The sequence below is a fragment of the Emys orbicularis genome, chromosome 11, assembly GCF_028017835.1.
Source record: "Emys orbicularis isolate rEmyOrb1 chromosome 11, rEmyOrb1.hap1, whole genome shotgun sequence".
In the NCBI taxonomy this organism is placed as follows: domain Eukaryota; kingdom Metazoa; phylum Chordata; order Testudines; family Emydidae; genus Emys; species Emys orbicularis.
This window is the reverse complement of record NC_088693.1, coordinates 76876644-76899888: the sequence shown is the minus strand read 5'-3', so window position 1 is coordinate 76899888 and position 23245 is coordinate 76876644. Positions and strand designations below refer to the sequence as shown.

General features: G+C 47.6%; 1 protein-coding gene across 8 annotated transcripts in view; it reads right to left on the bottom strand.

The window, feature by feature from the left end:
* The window catches only part of PCBP3 (poly(rC) binding protein 3), a 68693-nt gene extending 46677 nt beyond the window's left edge, over positions 1-22016 (bottom strand). For all 8 annotated transcript variants that reach the window (XM_065413139.1, XM_065413140.1, XM_065413141.1 and 5 more), the window contains exons 1-6: positions 21948-22016; positions 18679-18702; positions 16059-16091; positions 15302-15418; positions 2153-2284; positions 1460-1588 (exon numbers count right to left, since the gene is read on the bottom strand). In XM_065413139.1, the coding sequence (XP_065269211.1) occupies positions 1460-1588; positions 2153-2284; positions 15302-15418; positions 16059-16091; positions 18679-18702; positions 21948-22016 (504 nt within the window). The remainder of the gene's footprint in view (positions 1-1459; positions 1589-2152; positions 2285-15301; positions 15419-16058; positions 16092-18678; positions 18703-21947) is intronic.
* Between the last annotated feature and the right edge of the window lie 1229 nt (positions 22017-23245).

Below are 23245 nucleotides of genomic sequence, written 5' to 3'. Positions count from 1 at the left end.
AACAATGTGCTGGTGGAACAAGTGAGCAGTGACTGAAGAGCCACCATGTAGCCATATGCTGTTGGGAGGGTTCTCCCCACACACACCCTCTATCTTTTCATCCTGCCACAAGTCAATGCCATTGGCCAATTTAGTCTCCTGCTTCAGCCTGACCTGCCTGTTGTGAAGGCAATGCAAGAGCTGTATTCTGTGACTATTGCTCTTAACAGTGTTTGTGAGAGGTGTATGCGGAGTTCTGTCTGAGAACCAAATCATTGTTAATGCATGAAAGAAATCTTGCGAAAGCCTCTTCCTATGAGATTTCAGACCAAAATGTTTGGATTCGTATCCATTATTGTTTATATTATATACAATACGTATTGTAACTACACACACAACTACTCTCCGCAGAACGCACGGCATATAAAATCAATATGAGTATCAAGAACCTCACAATAAATATTAACACACAGAAAAACTGTGTGATCAAATCCCCCAAATGAACTACAGTATTTCAAGGCTCTATATTCACAAGTCTGCTTTCTCTCGTACTGCATTAACAACACGGAAAAAATGAGAATTTCACTGGTTAAGTAACAGAAAGGTGACAGGATTGTAGTGAAAGTCATTGTAAAGCTTTACAATAATTATCGATACTTCAGCTCAGAGACCTATCTCCCATTTTGACCCAGGCTTCCCATTTGCCTCTACTGCCATAATGGGCACTGAATTCTGCATCTCCAAACAGGTACCTGGTGCTGCAAATCTGCCCATCACTGGTGCAGCCCTGCCTGTGATTACTGCTGCTCCAAACCCACCTCTGCCAAAATCCTTCTCCCAACCTCCTCCCTCTCCCAACTTCCCTTGCTAAGAACTCCCCAGACTCCAGTGTGCAGAAGGCTGATTCCTGCCTTCTCTCACATACTAAATACAGTGACCATATCGCTCCGGTCCTCAGACAATACCGCTGCCCCATTCATTTCAGGATCCAGTTCAAAATGATCTTCCTAGTTTTTCAAACGCTCCACGGTCTTGCTCCAGCTCATGTCACAGATCTTATTTCTCTCTATGCCCTTCCCACTCCCCTTGCTTTTCTAGCACTAAGCCATCTGTGTCCCACCACACAAGCTCTTCAGCCTAAGGGAGAGCGCCTACGGCCTCCTAATTTCGAAAGCAACCTTCTTGTGACTCTACTGCTGACTGCCCCTCCATCTCAGTTCAAATCTCAAGAGAAAATATCATATTTCACTTATCAGTTAAGTTAGAGGTCAGCCCCAGACTCCATAACTAGTAAATTAACAGAGTGCAGGGCTGGCCAAGAACATATTATGAGGATTTTAAAATAAAGGTACCAGGAAACATCTATGATCCAGTAACTGAGGGTGAACAATAACATCAATAGCTATTCCAGGGTTTTGACTGTAGTTTGGTTGTTGATAGCTTTTCCTATATACTTTACCCCCATTGTTACAGACTGTACCTCCAGCATCACCACACAGATCTGTTTGACACACTGGATAATTGCATCGGGGGTCCCCGAAATTGTCACTGCCCGCTCTGTGGAGTTGGGCAGCATGTCCCCCGCCACTTGAACCTGAGCACCTGTTGACTGGAGAAAGCAGGAAGAGAGAGAGAGAGAGAGAGAGAGAGAGAGAGAGAGAGAGAGAGAGAGAGAGAGAGAGAGAGAGAGGAAGAATAGCAAAGTTGAATGCACAGCAGCTGTAACAATGAAAACACCTAATCGTCCCTTCCTTTGTAGTCAGCTGCAACTTCAATGTGCTCGTTTTTTGGTGCGTTAGACCCTGGTTAAGAATTGCTTGCTTTGCAAACATTACATGACAATCACCCTCCCTCCTCTTGCCACGCCATGTACACAGTGAATATGTCAGTCTTCAAGGCCTGTAGAAGTCAAATGTAATGCCATGCCAGTGCTGGCAGGAGCCCATGTCAGTTACATGCTGGGATCCTTAGGAAATCAAAAGTCCCAGTTTAACATTTCTGAGTCAGCTGCTGGTGGCAGGCATTTTGCTGCAGGTGACACCATTTGTGAAGCTGGCTGCAGGTGGATACCCACTGCAGAGGCTGCAAAGTCAGTTTCCATTCTCACTTGAGTTAAATGTAGCTTTTAAACGGTGCACTTACAACTGAGGTTTAAGAAAAGGGTCTGCCTTACCTCCCTGATTTCCTTAATCTTGGAGCCTCCTTTGCCAATCAGTGACCCACACTGGCTAGCAGGCACGACCAACCTCAATGTTACTGGTGGTTTACTGGTAGCAGTGCTGTTACTCATTGAGTTGATTATGTCCTTGGGAAGGGGAAAAATAAAACTGGCTTTATTATTCTGCCATACACACCCTATCCCAACTGGTGAAAATATACAAGGAAGGGGACAGCTCAATCTTCCCTTAAATTGCACATAGGACCATATCGTGCTGTCAGAAACCAAAAGCACTGTCAGTCAACTATTTCCAGAGCTCATAATTATCTATCTTAGGTGTCTGTCTGGTTCCAGTCACTGCTCTACACCCATAGCTGTCCACAGACCATACTTCCCAGTTTGGTGGAGCCATTTGTGATACCTTCTTGACTAATATCTAAGGCATCTCTATTTCTGATGGATTCATGTGGTGCTCGTGAAAATGAGGAAAACATAGCATTGATATTATTCATGTAAATCATAGAATCATAGGACTGGAAGGGACCTTGAGAGTTCACCCAGTCCAGTCCCCTGCACTTATGGCAGGACTAAATATTATCCAGGGGTGGGCAAACTTTTTGGCCCAAGGGCCACATCTGGGTATGGAAATTGTATGGTGGGCCATGAATGCTCACAAAATTGGGGGTTGGGCTCTGGGATGGGGCCAGAAATGAGAAGTTCAGGGTGCGGGAGGGGGCTCTGGGCTGGGGCAGGGGGTTGGGGTGCAGGTGGGAGGGGGGTGACGCTCCAGCTGGGGGTGCAGGTTCTGGGGTGCAGGAGGAGGCTGGGACTGAGGGGTTTGGAGGGCGGAACGGGGGATCAGGGCTGGGGCAGGGGTTCGGGACACGGGAAGGGGTCAGGGGTGCAGGCTCCAGGCAGCGCTTACCTCAAGCAGCTCCTAGAAGCAGCAGTATGTCCCCCCTCCGGCTCCTACACAGAGGTGTGGTCAGGTGGCACTGTGCGCTGCCCCATCTGCAGGCACCGCCCCTGCAGTTCCCATTGGCCGTGGTTGCCGGCCAATGGGAGCTGTGGGAGCTGCACGGAGCCATGGAATGCATGGAGCGGGGCAAGCCCCTGACCCCGCTCCTTGGCTGGAGCACCAGAGTGGAGCAAGCACCGGACGCTGCTCCCCGGCAGGAGCTTGAGGGCCTGATTAAAACATCTGAAGGGCTGGATACGGTCTCCGGGCCATAGTTTGTCCACCCCTGATCTAGACCATCTCTAACAGGTGTTTGTCCAACTTGCTCTTAAAAACCTCCAATGATGGAGATTCCACAACCTCCCCAGGCAATTTATTCCAGTGCTTAACCACCCTGACAGTTAGGAAGTTTTTTCCTAATGTCCAACCTAAACCGCCCTTGCTGCAATGTAAGCCCATTGCTTCTTGTCCTATCCTCAGAGGTTAAGAAGAACAATTTTTCTCCCTCCTCATTGTAACAACCTTTTATGTACTTGAAAACTGTTATCACGTCCCTCCTCAGTCTTCTGTTTTCCAGACTAAACAAACCCAATTTTTTCAATCTTCCCTCATAAGTCATGTTTTCTAGACCTTTTATCATTTTTGTTCCTCTTCTCTGGACTTTCTCCAATTTGTCCACATCTTTCCTGAAATGTGACGCCCAGAACTGGACACAATACTCCACTTGAGGCCTAATCAGCGCGGTGTAGAGCAGAAGAATTACTTCTCGTGTCTTGCTTATAACACTCCTGCTAATACATCCCAGAATGATGTTCACTTTTTTTGCAACAATGTTCCACTGTTGACTCATATTTAGCTAGTGATCCAGTATGACCCCCCAGATCCCTTTCCACAGTACTCCTTTGTAGGCAGTCATTTCCCATTTTGTATGTGTGCAACTGATCGTTCCTTCGTAAGTGGAGTACTTTGCATTTGTCCTCATTGGATTGCATCCTATTTACTTCAGACCATTTCTCCAGTTTGTCCAGATCATTTTGAATTTTAATTCTGTCCTCCAAAGCATTTGCAACCCCTCCCCGCTTGGTATCATCCACAAACTTTATAAGTGTACTCTCTATGCCATTATCTAAATCACGGGTGGGCAAACCTTTTGGCCCGAAGGCCACATCGGGGTTGTGAAATGGTATGGAGGGCCAGGTAGGGAAGGCTGTGCCTCCCCAAACAGCCTGGCCCCTGCCCCCTATACACTCCCTCCCACTTCCCGCCCCCTGACTGCCTCCCTCAGAGCCTCCAACCCATCCAACCCCCTGCTCCTTGTCCCCTGACCGTCCCCTCCTGAGACCGCCCCCCCAGGACCTCACCCCCTATCCAACCCACCCGGCTCCCTGTCCCCTGACTGCCTCAACCCCTATCCACACCCCCACCCCCTGGCAGGCACCCCGGGACTCCCACGCCTATTCAACCCCCCCATTCCCTGTCTCTGACCGCCCCTCCCAGAACCAGTGAAAATCAGATAGGATCAGAGGCTAAAATAGGGAAAGAACAAGTTAAAAATTACTTAGACAAATTAGATGTCTTCAAGTCACCAGGGCCTGATTAAATGCATCCTAGAATACTCAAGGAGCTGACTGAGGAGATATCGGAGCCACTAGTGATTATCTTTGAAAAGTCATGGAAGATGGGAGAGACTCCAGAAGACTGGAAAAGGGCAAATATAGTGCCAGTCTATAAAACCGAAAATGCTCTATAAGTTCCCTCAACACAGCTCTGACCCAGCACCTCAATCCCTATCTGGAGCACTCGCAAAGCTGCTTTGGGAAATCTTGGGGCCATTTAGCTCACTCCCCACGAATTGTAGTGCTCAAATATCATGTGAGCTGACTCCTTTTTCAAGTGTGTGAAAAGTCTATGCAAGTTTGAAAATATTCCAATTAATGGAAGTGCGGTGTTCACACAGACTGAAAAGCCACCTGCATGACGATGAACTAAGTTACTTTGGAACAAATTCACAAATTCCAAACCCAGAAGAGACCATTGTCATCATCTGGTCTGACCTCCTGTATAACACAGGCCACAGACATGCCCCAAAATAATTCCTTTTGTACTAGAGTAGATCTTTTAAATATTTAAAATTGCCAGTGATGAAGCATTCAGCACAGACCTTGGTAAATTGTTCCAATGGTTAATTACTATTACTGTTACAAATATACAACTTATTTCCAGTCTGAATTTGTCTAGCTTCAACTTCCAGCCATTGGGTTATTTTATAACTTTGTCTACTAGATTGAAGAGCCCATTTTCAAATATTTCTTCCCCATGTAGATACCTATAGACCATGATAAAGTCAACCCTTACCCTCCTCTTTGTTAAACTAAATAGACAGAGCTCCTTGAGTCTATCACTATAAGACACATTCTACAATCCTTTAATCATTCTTATGGCTCTTCTCGGACCTCTCTCCAATTTACCAACATCCTTCCTGAATTGTGGGCACTAGAACTGGGCACAGGATTCCAGCAGCGGTTGCACTAGTGCCAAATGCAGAGGTAAAATAACCTCTCTGCCCCTACTCGAGATTCCCCTGTTTATGCATTCAAGGATTGCTTTAGTCCTTTTGGCCACAGCATCACACTGAGAGCTCATGTTCAGCTGATTATCTACCAATCTTTTTCAGAGTCTCTGCTTCCCAGGATAGAGTCTTTCCTCGTGTAAGACTCGTGTGACTCTATGATTTTTGTTGTTAGATGTATATGCACTTATTCCTGTGTATTTAGGCCACATTTTCTCAAACTCACCCTGTGTCTCATAAAAATAAAGTGCAAGATCTTCCAGGGCCATGAGATGAAACTCAATTCTTTCCTAGCTAGAGATGTAAATATTGAGTGGAAGGTTTTCTGTTGAACACTAGAAGAGATTTTGAATGCCATACAGTGTTGGGAGTGAAGGCATATGTAGGCCTGATAGAAGCCTGAGGTAGATTTTAAGAGTCTGCTCTGATAACATTTAAGTATAAGCATAAGTAGAGTAATCATCTTTGTGAGAACAAGAAAAGATAAAGTAACAAAAAATCTAGAAAAGATCGGTTTGAACTAACACGACACCTGTACTGATAGGGGAGGAGAGTTAACATGGAAATGAGAGATTAATACATATAAGAAAAGGTAAGAAAAAATTATAAATAAGTTTGTGTAACAAAGGGAGGTTGAAGCTGTATAGTCTGGTACTGGTGGCAACTGTCATGAGATCATTCTAATGAACTTCCCACTTGTAAGTAATTGATCACTACTTGCTGAGTGTTTTGCCTTAATAAATAGTTGTTAGATCAATCTGTTGAGCAAGTGAACCTCAATCCACATTCTGGTGAGCCAGGGTGTTTGCAGCTTGGGCTAACAGCCAATATCCCAGGGACCGCGACCTACAGTACTCAGGGGTTTAAGGCATTTGTAAGGGACAATGGAGTCACTGGGGGGATATGTAGATAAGTATCTAGCCAGACATGGTGGGGTCCCCTTAAGGAGGTGGTCATCCTCACAAGCCAGAATCCATGTCAAGTGGGGGCTAATCTGGTGGAAAGCAACTTTTTTGGCAACAAGTTTGCTAAGACAAGGGGAAAAGCCCTGGTTGTTCAGGGTTTGATCATAGCAGCCAGAGCTTTTGTGAAACAAAACAAAGCATTGAAACTAGAAAGCAGAAAATATAAAACTCAGCTCAAGGATATGCAGGAGGGGACAGACAAGAACAGAGAGACAAGGTCCCTGAGCTACGGGCACAGTGTGCTACACGTTCCAAGGCTTTCACTGAGACAGTCCAGGAATGAGTCACTTAAGAAGCAGAATGGAGTTCTGCAAGCACAGCTACCAGCAGTGCAACTGGAGAATACAGACCGGGCAGGTGCTTTTCATCTTACAGGGAAACTTTTGGAAGGAGAAAGCATTGATGTGGACAGTGCTGTACTGTCTTAGGAGTCTCCACCTCCTTATAATCCACTTTTTGCTTCCTTGAGCAATCTGGATTCTAAAGCCCCCTACAGCTCTTGTCCCTGTGGAGCCTCTAATCACAGCCACAGCACAAAACAATCAGGGTGATACATGTACAGAGGTGAAGGCTAAAAACCTTTCACCACCAGAGATATCAGCCATAATAAAAAAAATGGGTCCTTCTCCCAGGAGCAGGGCACAGAGGCAGTGTTAAAAGTGGCTTATGAAAACTAGTGAGCAGGTTGAATGTTGTGATCTGGCTAGAGGGGATTGGGAGAGAATTTTGCAGAAGGCAGTCAGCACTGGGGATTGGCTACGTAGTTCACAGGGCTATAGAGCTATGGGACAGTAGGAGTTCAGAGATTATCTGAGTTGTATTCAGGTCTGACGCAGCCATCACCACTGTCGGTGCTGAAAAATAGAAACCTGCAGAATATGATGGCTATAAACTGGCCATCAACAAGTTTAGGCTTGAAATTAGATGAAGGTTTCTAACCATCAGAGGAGTGAAGTTCTGGCACAGCCTCTGAAGGGGAGCAGTGGAGGCAAAAAACCTGGCAGTGGGGGCAAAAAAACTAATTGGCTTCAAGACTGAGCTTGATAAGTTTTTGGGAGGGAAGGTATGATGGGACTACCTACAATGGTGGACTGGCCTCCTTCTGGCGCTGACAGGGAGGAGCCACTCAAAGCCCACTACACATATTCATTTACACCAGCAACAGGGAGGACCACTTGCTGGCCCTCAGGGAGGTACTTACACGTTTGCTGGAGATTGGTTTAAAGGTTAACCCCACTAAACTCCAATTGGTGCAACAAAGGTTTAAGTTTTGGGTGTCACCCTGGAGCAGGAGGTAGGTCCCTAGATCAGGATGAAGTTAGGGTAATACTGTCCCTACCTATCGCTGCTGAGGAGACGGCTCTGCATTCTGCATTCTGTTTTAGGCCTGACAAGGTTTTGCAGAGTTCATTACAGAGCCAGAGTTCATTACAGAGCTGGCTGCCCCATTGCAGGACCTGTTACTTAAATCTCAAGACTAGTCCTGGACTCACACACACACCTTGCGTGCCCTTAAAAATCAGTTGGCAATTGCCTCGGTGTTGGTAGCCCCATGATACAATTGGGACTTTAAATTGTACACTCTGGGCAAGCATAGTGTTTGGGTGGCAGCCAGGGCCGGCTCCAGGCACCAGCTTGCCAAGCAGGTGCTTGGGGTGGCCACCCCGGAGAGGGGCGGCAGGTCCAACTATTCGGCGGCAATTCGGCGGATGGTCCCTCACTCCCGCTCGGAGCGAAGGACCTCCCGCCGAATTGCCACCGCAGATCGCGATCATGGCTTTTATTTATTTATTTATTTATTTTGCGCCGCTTGGGGCGGCAAAAACCCTGGAGCCGACCCTGGTGGCAGCTCTTACCCAGGAATGCCCTGGGAAGGACAGACTTATTGCAATATGCCTCCCGGCAATTGCAGGGCCCTGATCTGCAGTATGAGTGTGAAGAGAGCATGCTGTGCACTCCTTGGGCTCTTCAGAAATGTCGTTACATTGTGGGGGGTAGCAAGGTTAAGGCATGTTCAGTTCATGCTCCTTTATTATTGTTAGCTAAAGGACAGATTAAGGACGGGAATGTCTCCAGCATGGGAGTATCCAGATGGATGGCATCCCTCTTGGGGGATAGCCTAGAGTGGTTCCAACTGCATAATCCAGCCCCCTTGTAGAAAGGTTTACAATCCCAGGAGAGTGTGAGGAGAGTGTACCAAGCCCCAACACAGAGACAATCTGACTGGGATTTTTCTAGCAAAGACCGATGCTGTCTTGGGTCCTGATGGCATTTGGGATTACCCCTCAACATACACTGATGGCTCCTCCTACTATGTAGCAGGAAAGCCGGTTACTGGTTTAGCCTTGATTTACACCAGACAGGACCAACACAAACTGTTTTCATGCCAGGCTCCCTCAGCTCAGGGTGCTGAAATTGCTGCAGTGGTTCAGGCTATAGGAGGCCTGACAGTGGGGAGTGCTGGTGGCCAGGGAATTATATGCTCAGATTCAAACTGTGTGTGTAAGGCACTTAGTGCTTTTCTTCCGTTCTGGAAAAGGAATGACTGGAAAAGCAGTGACGGCAGGAGCATTAGCATGCAAGCTTGTGGAAGTCGTTGGATCGGGTGATGCAGGACAAGGGATTGACGGAGGTTTGGGTAGTGAAGGTTAAGACACATGCCAAGAGTGGAAAAACTAAAAGATGGAATTGTCTTAGCACATGACCAGGATTCATCACCAAATTTGGTCTGCTGGTTGGATCATTAGCTTCCCCAGCCCTGGTACTGACGGGGAGTGTGATGTGAACACTTATCCATGCAGATAGGACAGCAAAGGAAGTGGCCAAAAATGGAATTACATGGCCAGGAGAGATGGCCTCCACTGTGCAAGAGGCAGTGTCAACCAGGGCCATTAAACAGAGACAGGAAAAAGATTTTGATCCACTGACACTACAAAAGGAAGATGCGGAAATACAAGAAATCTTAAAATCATTAAGTAGGGGAAGTGGTGTACTAAATAGGTGGGAACTGAGAGATGGGAATGGACTGCTTGTGGCTCGGACATCAGGAGATGACCCCTGGGCGTGGGTGGTCCCGGATGGATGAAGTGAGGAGTTCATGAGAACAGTTCATGACACACCGGCAGGTGGACGTTTAAATGAACTTAGCACTAAAGAGCAAGTGTTTGCAGTGGAATGGTAGCCCACAGCAGAAAAAGATATACAGGAGTACGTGGCAGCATATCTAACCCGTGCCAGAAATAACCTGGTGGGGAGGAAAAGAAGGGAACTGTTAAGGTCACAGGCTCCGAAGGGCCCTTGTGAAGGAATACCACTGGACTATACTGGAGAATTACCTACAGCCGCTAGAGGGAACAAGTATATTTTGGTAATTGTAGATGCTTTCATTAGGTGAACAGAAGCTATCCCGACTCAACGCTGTACAGCCACCCCGACAGCTAAGGTGCTAACAGAGCAGGTGTTCTCTAGGTCTTCCGAAGGCTGTGGATAGTGATAATGGTCCAGGATTTGTGGAAAAGGTGATGAGAGAGATTTGTGAGCTACTAGAACTTGATCAGAAATTCCATATACAATACCACCTGCAGCTCTGGGGATTGGTGGAATGAGCCAACTGGACTGATAAAACCTTGTTGAAGAAGGTGTTTTAATGGCCATAAAGGAAGTGTGATGAAGGCTACGGGGGTTGCTCCTTTTAGGCTATCACTGGAAGGGAGATGAGACTCTGGGAACACTTATTCATTACCCCAGTGGCAGATGTAATGCAGTAGGTCATTGTAACAGATCAGTGGGCTAAGGAATTGGTATGGCATACACAAGATAGACACAAGATGGTGGCAGGAAACCTAGGGGAAGCCCATCGAAAAATGAAAAGATATTCTGGTGACCAAGCTTCTGGTGAGGAGTATGAAGTGCGAGATCAGGTACTTGTGCAGCATGTCTCAGGTAAAAGGCCATTTCCAAAAGCCAGTTGGGAGGGTCACTGCTATGTAATGGACAAGACTAGTCCATCAGTACACCTGGTTCAGGTAAAGGGTGGTGTATCGATGGTTGCATGCTATGCAGCTGAAACTGTACAGAGAGCAGGACAGAAGGGAATCCACTGATGCAAAAAGAGGGAAGTGAGAATAATTGTTTTCTTTTTCAGGTGTTGACCATCGTGGGAGGCATAACACGCACTGCCTTGGGGTCTGTGGAATTCGTGATCCAGCAGAGGAACAAGGTGATGACAATGCACGAGGGGAGAATGCCACTTTAGCCTTCTGGCTCCTGGGTAATCATGCAGGAAAGTCTGCACTGTTCTGGTGCAGACTGGACCACAGCCAAGGTGGCGGATGCTGCAGCACAAGCAACTCTCGGGAGCAGGTACTTGGACTGGGGGACCTAGATGGGGCAGTGCGTTACATGGGGTGGTAATGGATAACCTAACCATTTATAGGGCACAGTTAACACACATGGGAAATATTACAGTGACTTCAGCAGATCATTGAAGTACCACCTATATCATGCCAGCAAAGTGACTGAGACTTTGACCTTCTCTCGGAATGTGAGGAAGGACTGGCAGAGTACCACCACCACTCCTGAACACACTGGAGTAACAATGCCTCCTACTCCAGAATTGAAGCAAGGTGATGAAACATGCCTGAAAGAGAAGTGGGACCTGACAATGCACTAGTGATAAATCGTGAACATCAGATTATGTATAATAATGTACAGTACCAAAAGATACCTGTAGTATTGAATTTAACCATTTTTACATTAGCACAGAAGCTCTGTCATGCAAAATATGTGCATTTCTATATGCAAATGCTAGCAAAAGTGGTGCCAAATTTCAGACAATCAATGGATGGGGTGGAAGAGGAGGAAATTTGGTGGCCTGAGAAGGGAAAGAGAAAGATGAAGAAAGATAAAAGAGATCTAGGAACAATAAAAGAGATATAGGAACAGTATTAGGAGTTGGGGTGTTGGGAACTTCCACATGGAATCATATAGATATCACAGTATTGTGGGAGGAAAATGAGACTTAAATTACAAAACCTGTTAACAAAGTTACATAAACAACAGAATGGGGGTATAGGGGAGGATTTAAAGGCTGTTCGGGATGCTAGGATAACAGGACAGCTGTTATGGGAAGTGGAAGCAGCAATCAACTAAATGGGAAAAATCATGAACCATCCTCATGTATCAAAGGCATGCTATAGTATGGCTTAAGGTATGGCAGCTTCCTAATACTGGAGCTACAGGTAGGACTAAAGGAAACTCGAGGTGGGGAAGTGCCTGGGTTCAGAACAAATAAGATGCTCGACAGAAATAAAGGGAGTAGATTGGTGCAAGGTTAGGTGCTACTCGAGGGTCTGTTATGCTGAGAAAAGGTGCAAGCTTGATGAACCATGGATCCTTCCTCTGGTACTAGCAGTGCCAGTGGCCACAGGACCAAGTGAGGCATTAAGAGTGTATAGTGTCCAGTCCATAGGTACGTTGGAACCTTCCGTGACAGATTACATCTCAAAGGAACATGTATCAGAGGGGTAGCCATGTTAGTCTGGATCTGTAAAAAGCAACAAAGAGTCCTGTGGCAATAGACTAACAGATGTATTGGAGCATAAGCTTTCTGGGTGAATACCCTCTTCGTCTCATGCGTCTGACGAAGTGGGTATTCACCCACGAAAGCTTATGCTCCAATACATCTGTTAGTCTATAAGGTGCCACAGGACTCTTTGCTGCTTTTCAAAGGAACATGTCACACATCCTCAGACACCGGAAAGGATGGGTGGGGGAGTCTGGAAAGCCCCAGATACCTCACATTGTTCCAAGAGGCATGGTACCTGGTTGTGTTGTTGTGATGTACTGCAGAGTGCATTGCTGGCATGGGGGTTCATCTTGGATGAAGAAACCTGGAATTGCACAGTATGGCTGAGGCAAGGAGGACAAGGTCAGCCAAGGTTGCAAGGGCTGGAGAAAGCAAATATTGTATAAGCTCTTGGGCCGGACACTTCCAGTATGGGACACAAACATGCTGTTATGACTGGCCAATCTTCTGCCAAGAAATTTTACCTGAATAGGGGACAAGATAATTTTTCCAGTTCCCCAGCATGAGATCCACAGTGTATCAGCTGATGCTCATCTGGTTGGTGCTGCCCTAGACTGCATGATAAAGCTAAGCTGAGAGTCATACCACCACTGCACTGAAATGTGCAGGCTTTAATGAGCAGATGCCCAGAACATTTGTTGACCTTAAAACAAGAGAGTTGAAATATTCAGAGCAACTTAGATACACTGGGAAATGCTCCATGGTGGGAGTTAGTATATAATATTGGGGAACATCCACGGATACGTATGATATCAATGGACTTCACAGTTGCACAAGCCATACTAGTAGGGGTGTTAATTGCATTGATCTGGAAGGTTAGGAGGCAGTTGGGAAAGAGAAGAGATGTATATGAAATACAGGCTTAGATGAAGCCTTAGAAAGGATTCTATGGCTTCACGGTGGGGAGTGTTGGGAGCGAAGGCATATGTAGGCCTGACAGAAGCCTGCTGGGGATTTTAAGAGTCTGTGCTTATAACGTTTAATGGCATAAGCATAAGTAGAGCCGTGTATGTGTGAGAAATTGCAGAGCAATCATGTTTGTGAGAACAAGAAAAGATAAAATCACTAAAAAGCTAGAAAAGATCGGTTTGAACTAACACAACACCTGTACCGATGCGGGAGGAGAGTTGACATGGAAATGAGAGACTGATACATATGTATAAGACAAGATAACAAAAAGTTATAAATAATTTGCATAACAAAGGGAGGTGGAAGCTGTATTGTCCGGTGCTGGCGGCGACTGTGATGAGATCGTCCTAATGAGCTTCCTACTTGTAAGTAATTGATCACTACTTGCTGAGTATTTTCCCTTAATAAATATGTGTTAGATCTATCTGTTGAGTAAGTGAACCTCAATGGAACAATCTGTATCGAGTGTACAGATACCTCCTTCCTATTCCCATCAGCATGAGAAGGGCTGTCTTGAGGAGCTGTAACCAGGAGGGCACTGATTCAGGGGCGGAATTTGCCTCTATTCCCACAAGACTACATGGGAATCCTTACACTTGACAGAAAGACAATGGGCAAAGACTGAATTAAACGTGAGGCAAAACCTGAAGGAGATCACCTGCTGACAAAGTTAGAGACAGCGACCGTGTAATATACAGAGATGGTCTCTCCTCCAGCACACACCACCTGTGAACTCTATCTCCTCCCAGCAGTTTTACCAAGGAGTAACGCTTTTGCTTTTCTCACCCTCCCCGGAAGAGACCACTCCTTGTGCCATCAACGCTCACAACTCTGTGTAATGCACAAAGCCCTCTATTGCAGAGGGATTTCTGTGGCTGTATTTTTCATCGGTTGAGCACAAATGTAGTGAAGGGGTGTGGTCTAGTGGATGGTGCCCTGCCCTGGGATACCTAGCCCTGGCTCTGCCACTGGCTGACTTTGGGCAAGTTACTGTACTGCCCCATGCCTCCGTTTCCCCATCTGTAGAGGGGGGATAATGATACTGATCTCCTTTGTAAAGTGCTGTGAGATCTACCGATGAAAAGTGCTGGGTATTCTGAAAAGTACTGTACTGTGAGGTGCAGAAACGGACTTTTCCCACTCAGGAACAGGTGCAGCATCCATGCTGGCCTATTCCATGCCACCTCATCCAGCCAGCTCAACCTTGGCCAGGAGGGACAAGCTCTACAAATAAGTACTTCTGTTTCTAATCCTGCCCATTTCGGTTCTTGGCCTCTCTGCTGAGACTACCTGAAACGATGCCAGTTGGTGACCTTCACCTTGCACGAGGGCTACCCCCTTCTCCACTAAGAAATGGGCGGATCTCACTCTCAGGGCTGGAATGAATCTGTTGCCAGGATGTCAGGCTCCAAAACAAGAACGGAAGCAGGGCCACTCTGTATCTCCCAGCACGAGGTGGCTCTGCATGGACTCGTTCACTCCAGCTCCTGACCAGTGGATCGCCTCGTCAATGGATTTTGGCATCCCTCGGTGATTTTCCTCCCTCCCGCCCTGCTCCACCACCCCTGTTCCCCACACACACACATGCATGCACATATACGCACGCTCCCCCCAGCTCTCCCCTTCCCCTCTCTGCCTCACCTTTCCATCTCCCCTGCTTCCCAAGCTCCCTGGCCCTCTTACCAGGTCCATCTGGTAGTATTCCCTGATACAGCACCGCCACCGACATTACAGCCCATTGGCTCCTCACAGCAGCAGCCAGAGGGTGCACAGCAAGAGACTGCAGCGGCAGCCTCAGAAAGCTTTCCCGCCCCTGTCTCACTACTTGATGCTCAGGCCTAGAAACTTTGTCCTGTTGTCCTCATCCCCAGCCTGAGGTGACAGCTGTGTCCTGACATTACATCGCAGCCTTGTAACACTGCGCCATGACAATGTCATGTAATGCTACATCATAATAGTGAGCTGTAGCTCGCCATGACAATGTCATGTAATGCTACATCATAATAGTGAGCTGTAGGCACGGCAGCATGATAAACTTGTGTGCACTGACCCACAATTATTTCCACCAGACTTTAGTGGTCTTGGCAGCATTAGGGATGGTCCCCCAGCTTTGGAACTTTGTCAAAAATCAGCTCACCAGTTCTCCTTCTGCAAAGGAGCATGTGTGTTTCCTTACCTCCTCAAATTTGTAAGCTATCATGGCAAAGGCCTTGAAGATGGCATCAGTGGGGCCTGTGATGGTCACAATTCTTTCCGGACAGTTTCCCTCAGAGATGTTGATTCTTGCTCCACTCTAGAAAGAAAAGAAAAACATCTTCTCAGCCCTTTAAAAAGCCCATCAACCTGCACAGTCCCACACTGAACCATAGCTGGCTACTGACCTAGAGAAACAGGCGAGAGGTTCACCAATGACCTCAGCTCTTGCAATCTGACCAGTGTGTAGGCAGAGCCCTGCACCCATGTGGACTGCTGGTGGCTCCCCTCCAATGTAAAGGTACGCTGGCAGGGGTCAGGTTCATTTAAAAAACAAACAAACCTTTTATACGGATGTGACAACCAATCAGTACACAAAAGCACAAAGTGCTCGGACAATGAACTTGTAAGGCAAATTAATGGTTCAGGTAAATCTCCACTGAAGTTAATGGGAGCTTTCCTGAGTATGGCATGAATAAAATCTGACAAAGGGTCTCTGGCCGTAGCCTACATTTTTATTTTATGCAGCTTGCTTAAATTTCTTGAATAACGGGTCAATGGTCTTTAGTACTGAGTATGTAACTAATTGTATGTTTTCTCATAGATAAAATCAAATATCTGCAGAGCTCTAGGCAACTATACACCGAAACTCCCACAAACTGGGCCGTAGGAGCAAGGCCTTTCCATTAGTCTCCATGTCGCTTTCATTAGAAATCATTTCAAATGTCTGGGTAGCTCACCTCCTCACGCATCTTTTTCACGGTCTCTCCTTTCTGAAATAAGATGCAGAAACACAACCATTAGAATATCATCAATAGCTTCATCCAAAGACCTATCCTGATACTGAAACTTCGTAAAGTTTCTAATACGTTTTCATAAAATACAAATACATAAAATACAGTTTAGAAAGCTGGGAGAAGAGTTCACCCCCTGCTCCCCCTCCCCAATCCTGCTAGAGCTTTGAAGTGTATTTGTATTCTGAGAATAGACTATTAACAATTTCCTTTTCATACTCTACAGATTTTATCCCTGCGTGAATTGGAATCATGTCTGCTCACTTAACTGACAAAACAGCATTCAGATCATTCTCATAGCGATTCACAATGAGTTTCTTCCTTTCTAAATGTCCTTCGCCATGGAAGAAGCTCAAAGACATTCATACCCATAAAAAAGTTGACTAAACAATCTGAGTTTGATAAGAAAATAATGGAAAAAACAAGGGCCATGTGTGGAGGGACAAGCATCCTCCCTCTTACCAGTCGTTGTAATGACCCCTTCTTCTACCGACCTACCAATCTATCAAAACACTTCAGCCTTCTCCAGTAACGGTCCTCCACAATGCTGTAGTAACATCACTGCAAGCATTGTTCTTTGGGGGCAGTGCCATAGAATATCATGGCACTTTTCATAAAGGTCCAGTGGGGCAAATGATATTCTATGTTCTTTACTGTAAGTGCCATCCAATTTTGAATTTTAACACATAAGCACCTGTCCATTTTTCAGGAAGGTTGTAATTGTAATTGGAGCAGTTGTGTAAACAGGTCACTTATAACTGAGTACTCTGCTATAGAAGAATTGTAGGAATTTCTTTGTTGTTATGCTAATTTGCCAAGGTCATGAAACCAATGTATTTACTGACATTTTGCTACTCTTGTGTAAGCAGAGTCAGGATGAGCTCTACCCTGACATCTGGTGGTGAATTATGGCGAGTGTGGAAAAGAACTCCAGGGGCTGATCTTGTTTGCATAGGCACACCCACTCGCCTGGCATGAAACAACAGCAACTGAAAGTGGTTACTTTGGCTGGTATGGGATCCCCAGTTTCTCTGTTATTGGGGCAGGAAGAATAAAGTTTTGTTACCCTGATTCTGTGAATCAAGGCCAGTGGAACTGTTGTATGACAGAAGGACTGAGTGAGTCCTTCACCATTACCTAAGTAGCACTTGCTTGACAAGGGGCATGGGTTACAAAACCCAGTGAACTGAGAGAGGATGGGGACAGGTATTTGTACCTGATGGTATGGGCCCCCTCTGAGGGTTTGAAACACCAATTGCACTACCTCCTTTCTCTACTGTTGAATGTCAGAGCTAACTTTGATTCCATTAGGAGTCTAGTTACGGGCTGCTGAGCTGAATTCATTTTGGGCCAATAGTGCACCAGCACTGGGGCTCCCCTATTATGAGCTGAAATTGCTAAGAACTGAAATGGCTAAGAGCTAAAGTTATTAAGAGCTGAGATCACTGAGTGCTGTGTTAACTAGTGGGGGAGCCTGAAGCTATATTGCTAAGCAGCTGGCGGAGCAATTTGTGGGGACGACTGGAGGAGCAGCGAGTGGCGCGGAGCCTTGCGGGGACGGTTGGAGCGACCCAAAGAATGGCGAGCGGAGCTGTTTGTGGGGACGGCTGGAGCGGCTCACAGGTCGATGAGTGGAGCGGAGCGGAGCGGTTCGTGGGATGGCAGGAAGTGGACTGGCTCGTGGTAAAGGCATGGCGGAACTCCACGGAGAGACCGCCGGTCGGCCTCGGATCACGTAAGGTGCCCCTTAACACCCTGCATGCACCCTTTTACTCTGGGGCTGCACTGACCAGGGACAGAGACTTTGGGGGTTGTTGGACCTTTGGGACTTTGGGTGGTTGCTGGACCCAAGAGACTTTGGGGGTGTTGGACTTTGGGGACTCTGGGTGATTTTTGGGTTGCTGGATTCAAGAACCAAAGGGAAAGGACACAGCCCAATTTGCTGGGGTGGGTTTGTTGCTCATGGTTTGTGTTATGAATCCTGTTTGTAGTGTTTTTCCAATTTAATGCTGATGTCGTTTACCTCATGTTATTAAACATTTTCTGCTACACTCAGACTCCGTGCTTGCGAGAGGGGAAGTATTGCCTCTTAGAGGCACCCAGGGGGGTGGTATGTAATTGTCCCAGGTCACTGGGTGGGGGCTCGAGCCGGTTTTGCATTGCGTTATTGAAACGGAACCCCTAGATACAGAACCCGGCCCTTGTTGCTGCCAACTTAGATGGGCAGAAGGGTTACACTTGTGATGAGATTCATCTTTTTCCTTAATGTATCAGTGGGAACAAAATTATCATCATCCCAGAATGAACATATATATTAGTAGCCAGAGTGACACAGCAATAGTGATAGACTAAAAAAATGACAGTATTTTAGATGCATTTTGTAAGGAGAACATTATTTGATTTCTTCTTCAGTTACATGAATAATCTATCATGCAATCAGAACAATAGATCCACATAACGATAATTTTCAGAGGTGTGTCATGCAATAATTAACAGCTGTAAAAATACAGGTTATAACTACTATACAACTAACATATACAATGATGGAATTTGAAGAAATATTTACCTTCCCAATAATGCTTCCAACTTCCTATAAAAGACCCAAACACAAAGACAGAAATTACAGAATTTAAGAAACTCCAATAAAATCTCATAGGGATATACAGGAGTTGGTGTACTCACTGAATTCAATGAATTATGAACCACACAGAGCAATTTTCAAACAGCCACAAAAAACACGGAGCAGAAAGGGAATTACTTCTTTATTTCAGAGGGGTGCTCACATGTGTTTCCCAAAGGTACATGGTGCTCTGCCCTGAGGAGGGTATAAACTCTGTTTGCTTTCTGAGGTGCCTCAGACAGTGTTGGTTCTGAACTATGGCCCCGGTTCAGGAGATCACGTAAGTACATGCTTTCCTGAATGGGGCCTGGATGTCTGCAAAGTGAAGCCGAGTGGCTGCATGATCTCCTGGACAAGCTGGTTGCGAGGCAGCCTAGAACAGAGCTATAGCAGTCTCATGGCAACATGTGCAAAAAACCAGTATCTATGTAATAAAGGGGGGGTTTAATTTTTTTTTAAAGAAAATATGTCTCCTAAACATGGAACTATGACTCTCAGAACAGAGCAATCAGTTGTGTTTCAGTTCCACGGTACGTGGCCCTCCTCCAGCACACGAGCATGCATGTCTTCTGGCACGTTCAGCCAGTCAAGCAAAACGACAGGCTGTACATTCCCAGGTAGGCTGTATTACACTACATGACTTCACAACGAGTTCAGAAGTGGTTTGTGTTGCGGTTGATTAGCACAGCCATTCCCACAGTGAGCAAGTGAGAGGAATGTCTGTCACTCAGAGCACTACTGACACATTAGGGGGAGGCACACACCTTCCCAAATGCCATCAGTTGGAGGATTGGACTTTCCTCTAAAGCCTCATTTCTCAGCTGGAGGATTGTGACCCCTGGGGGGTTATGAGAGGCCAACGGGGGGAAGGGTTGCGAGGTGTTGAAACTTCTATTACAGTCTAAAGCAAAGGAAATCTCATTCCCCCACTCCCCATAAACCCTTCCATTTCAAGATCAAGTATTCTCTGTCAGCCTCTTGAAACACACCCACAAATCAATGATACAGGCTTACCACTGAAACGTATTTTGCTCTTACTCTTTTAATAAATGTAAGGGGACCACAAACATCTTTGACTTTAAATACTAAGTCAATGCCAACCTGAGAAGGTTGAGAAACACTGCTCTAAAGCTGTGGAATGGTGCTAAATTCATGTGACTTCAATGTATAATAATGCTCCATCAGGTCTCATCCTTCACTAAGCTCTGCAAAGAGCTCCTTGCCTTTAAAAGCGGGAAATGAAGAGGAAGAGTCTTGATATCATCTCCTTGGTACACAGACTTCTCCCAGACTTCCCCACAGACTGGGCCTGCTGGGGAATACTGGGAGAACTGATCAAAAATACCAGACAATATCATTGTTTTTCAAAGGCATGAGGTGGGTGGGCACCAAGGCTGCAGGGCACCAGTCTGACTCACGCTGGTTTCCTGAAAGGTTTTGAAAGCTTGGGATGGGCAGAGCTGTGGCTTTGAAACCACAAGGTGCCATTTGCCTGAGCAGGCTGCTTGGGCTGACACCTGCAGTGAAGGCTCTTGGGAGGAAGCAGTCCCTTGTTCACACGGCACATGAGGGCTGCACCGATACAGCCATGGTCACAGCTGTCGACTGCTGGCACCCGAGGAGTCTGACAGGGCACAGAGTGGGGGGCACGGCTGACAGAGACACTGTCTCTCATCACAGCAGGGCACTGGGTGGCACCGTCTGTGACTGTAACGCCTTGGCTCACGATGGTGACCAGGAAACGGGAGTGAATGAGGGAGGAGGGGCTGTGGCTCAATGTGGCTGGAGACCCGAGTGCAGCCAGAGAGCTTGCGGGGAGGGGAATTCGGAAAGGAATCTATGCAGTCTAGGAGTCTGTGCAAAGTCTATGCAAATGACCCATGCTCATTGCCCTGCATGTCTGCACCCATCTGCGTCTCCCTAGCATGTGGAAACTATTCATTACATCGTGCACTCGGGGAGCAGCTGGAAGAAGTGGAACATGGTCAGAGAGGTGCTTGGTGTCCCAGTGCACAGCCCAGCATGGGCCTGGGAGATGCTGAAAAGAAACCTGAGCATGGGAAGGGATCCCCAGGGAGGGCACGGCTGGTCCTGGTGATGGGCTGTGGAGGGATGCACTGTCTGGGAGAGGACAAGCTAAGCTTCTGCCCTCACATAGAAATACTGCGCTCCAGGGTGCCACGCTCACCAGTGCTGAGCTGTCAGGCAGCTCCAGAGCGAGAAGAACAAGCGTTCTCTGCAATGCTGGGCTAAAGACAATGGCTAGCCACAGTCGGAGGGGGTGCTGAAGGGTGGGGTCTCCCCCAGAGGCTGCTATCCCCAGCGTCCAGAATATCAGACTCCCCATCTCCCCACTCCTGCACTCCCCTGGGCTCTCTGCCCCATCCCTCACTCCAGCAGCTGCCCAGGGTAGAGATGTGCATGCCTGTCTGCTCTCTCCCATCGTCTGCCTCCAGCGGATTCACCTGCCTGCACGAAGGGCTGCACATGTTGCACCAGAGAGCACCCCTAGGCCCTGTTCCTGCTGCGCCCTCACACACAAGGGCACCAGGTAGTGGGCCAGGTGTGTTCCCCCCAGCCCTGCCTGACCTCCTCTGGGCATGGTGCCCACAGTGTTAGCCTGAGGAGCACCACCCTCTGGGGCTGGTGGGCTGAGGCCCGGAACACCCTGGTCTGTGTTCGCTATCTCAGCCCTTGGGATGGCTGGAGAGGGCCCTCCAGCTGGTGCGAGTTCACGTGATAACATGGGGCCAGGGTGGGGGGGAGGGCTCTGTGTGCGTGTGAGCGCGTGTGTGAGGGTGTGGCAGGGAGTCCCCCTCACTCTGTCTCTGTCTAATGGATTGTTCCCCCTGCTCCGCCTGGGGAGCAGCGGCAGGGCTGAGCCAAAGCCAAAGGCAGTCTGTCTGCTCCTGCTGAGTTTGTCATGCGCGAGCAGGTGAAGCCGTGACATCGCTCAACCTGTGCAAGGGGGGAAGTCAGCTGCACTCCTGTCAGGGCTGGCCCAAGCAGGGAGCAGGAATTGCACCCCTTGGAGTCACAGTTCCCTCCCAGGCTTCTCCTGGAGCAGTGCAGTGACACGGTGCCCCTTGCTCGGGGTGGGGCCGAACAGCTCGATCTAGCACTTCACCTTCCTCCATTTGGTAAACACTGATTACTTCATTGTTACGGGCAATGGAGCTGAAATGAAGACAACAAAATGTGCATCCACTCCTTACCTTTCCATGCATGAGCAGCCGGATGGTGAGAGTAACATTCAGGCCACCTTCCGAGACTTTTGATTCCATTTCCTACCGAGTACGGGAGATGTGTGGTAAGGAACAGGAGGCCCCAAGGAAGGACAAGACAGCCCTAAAACAATCACCTGTAAGGAGACAGAGGAAGAGCTGCTTAGTGCTCCCTGCTTTATGAATCAGTGGAGTCTACCAGCTGATTTCACTCTTTCCACAACACCTGCTGCCAATGGCCAGGGACTTGGACAGGGCCTTCTGTGGAACACGAACAAGCTTGGAGGCAAGGGACATTTGTAAGGTTCTGTTCACTGACCGATGGGGAGATGCTTTGCTCTGCCCTTGCCCTGCTCAGCTAGGCATGCAGCTCCCGTGGTCAGGGCACTGAATACTCATGGGTTTGCTTCTTTGTTTTTGTTACAGCAAAAGGATGTGGGTGCATGTATGTGACACGCAGTACATTGCTTGTGCGACATGGCAAGAGCTCGCTGCATGGGGCACATCAAAAACAGAAGAGTGAGGTAGGGGCTCACCCCCGTCTGGGACAGACAAAGGGTATGTCTACACTGCGGCTGGCCCATGCCAGCTGACTCAGGCATGCAGGGCTCAGGCTAAGGGGCTGTTTACAGGTTCCCCTCCCACCTTGCAGGGTCCTAGATCCCAGGCTCCAGCCCAAACCTGAACGTCCACACTGCAATTAGACAACCCTGGAACCCAAGCCTGAGTCAGCTGGCACAGGCCAGCCGTGGGGTTTTAATCACAGCGTAAACACACCCAATGAGTGCAGCCAGTCTTTGTAATACAGATTTTTCATCTTGCTTATAACCAAGAGTAGAACCTACCCAGCCAGCTTTTCTTCCCAGCGTGAGGTGCTAGCTCTGCTCATGTGCTGCTGAACTTTTATTTGTGGTTTTCTCTTTGGGTCAGCTCCTCGGCTTGCAGATCTCCAGCATTACCAGCTGCATAGGAATTCTGCAAGGGGAATCCCTGCTTGTCGAGAGCCGGCTCAGTGCTACCCCCACCTCAGGCAAAGTGGCGGGAATGGGGAAAAGGGAAGTGTGCCTTGGGGCATAGGGAGCCTGACATGCACCAGGGGCCAAAGCATTCTCTGGATGGCCCAAGGATCAGAGAAACACAAAGGTGGCGTGTGCTAAATTCCCTCTGGTCCTGTGCCAAGCACACCTGGGTGTGCCAGAGAACCTGGGCCAGATGTTTATTGTCTACAACTGCAGCTGAAACCAAACGCATCCAGTGGGCTGCTATACTCACTAGCAGCCACAAGCAAT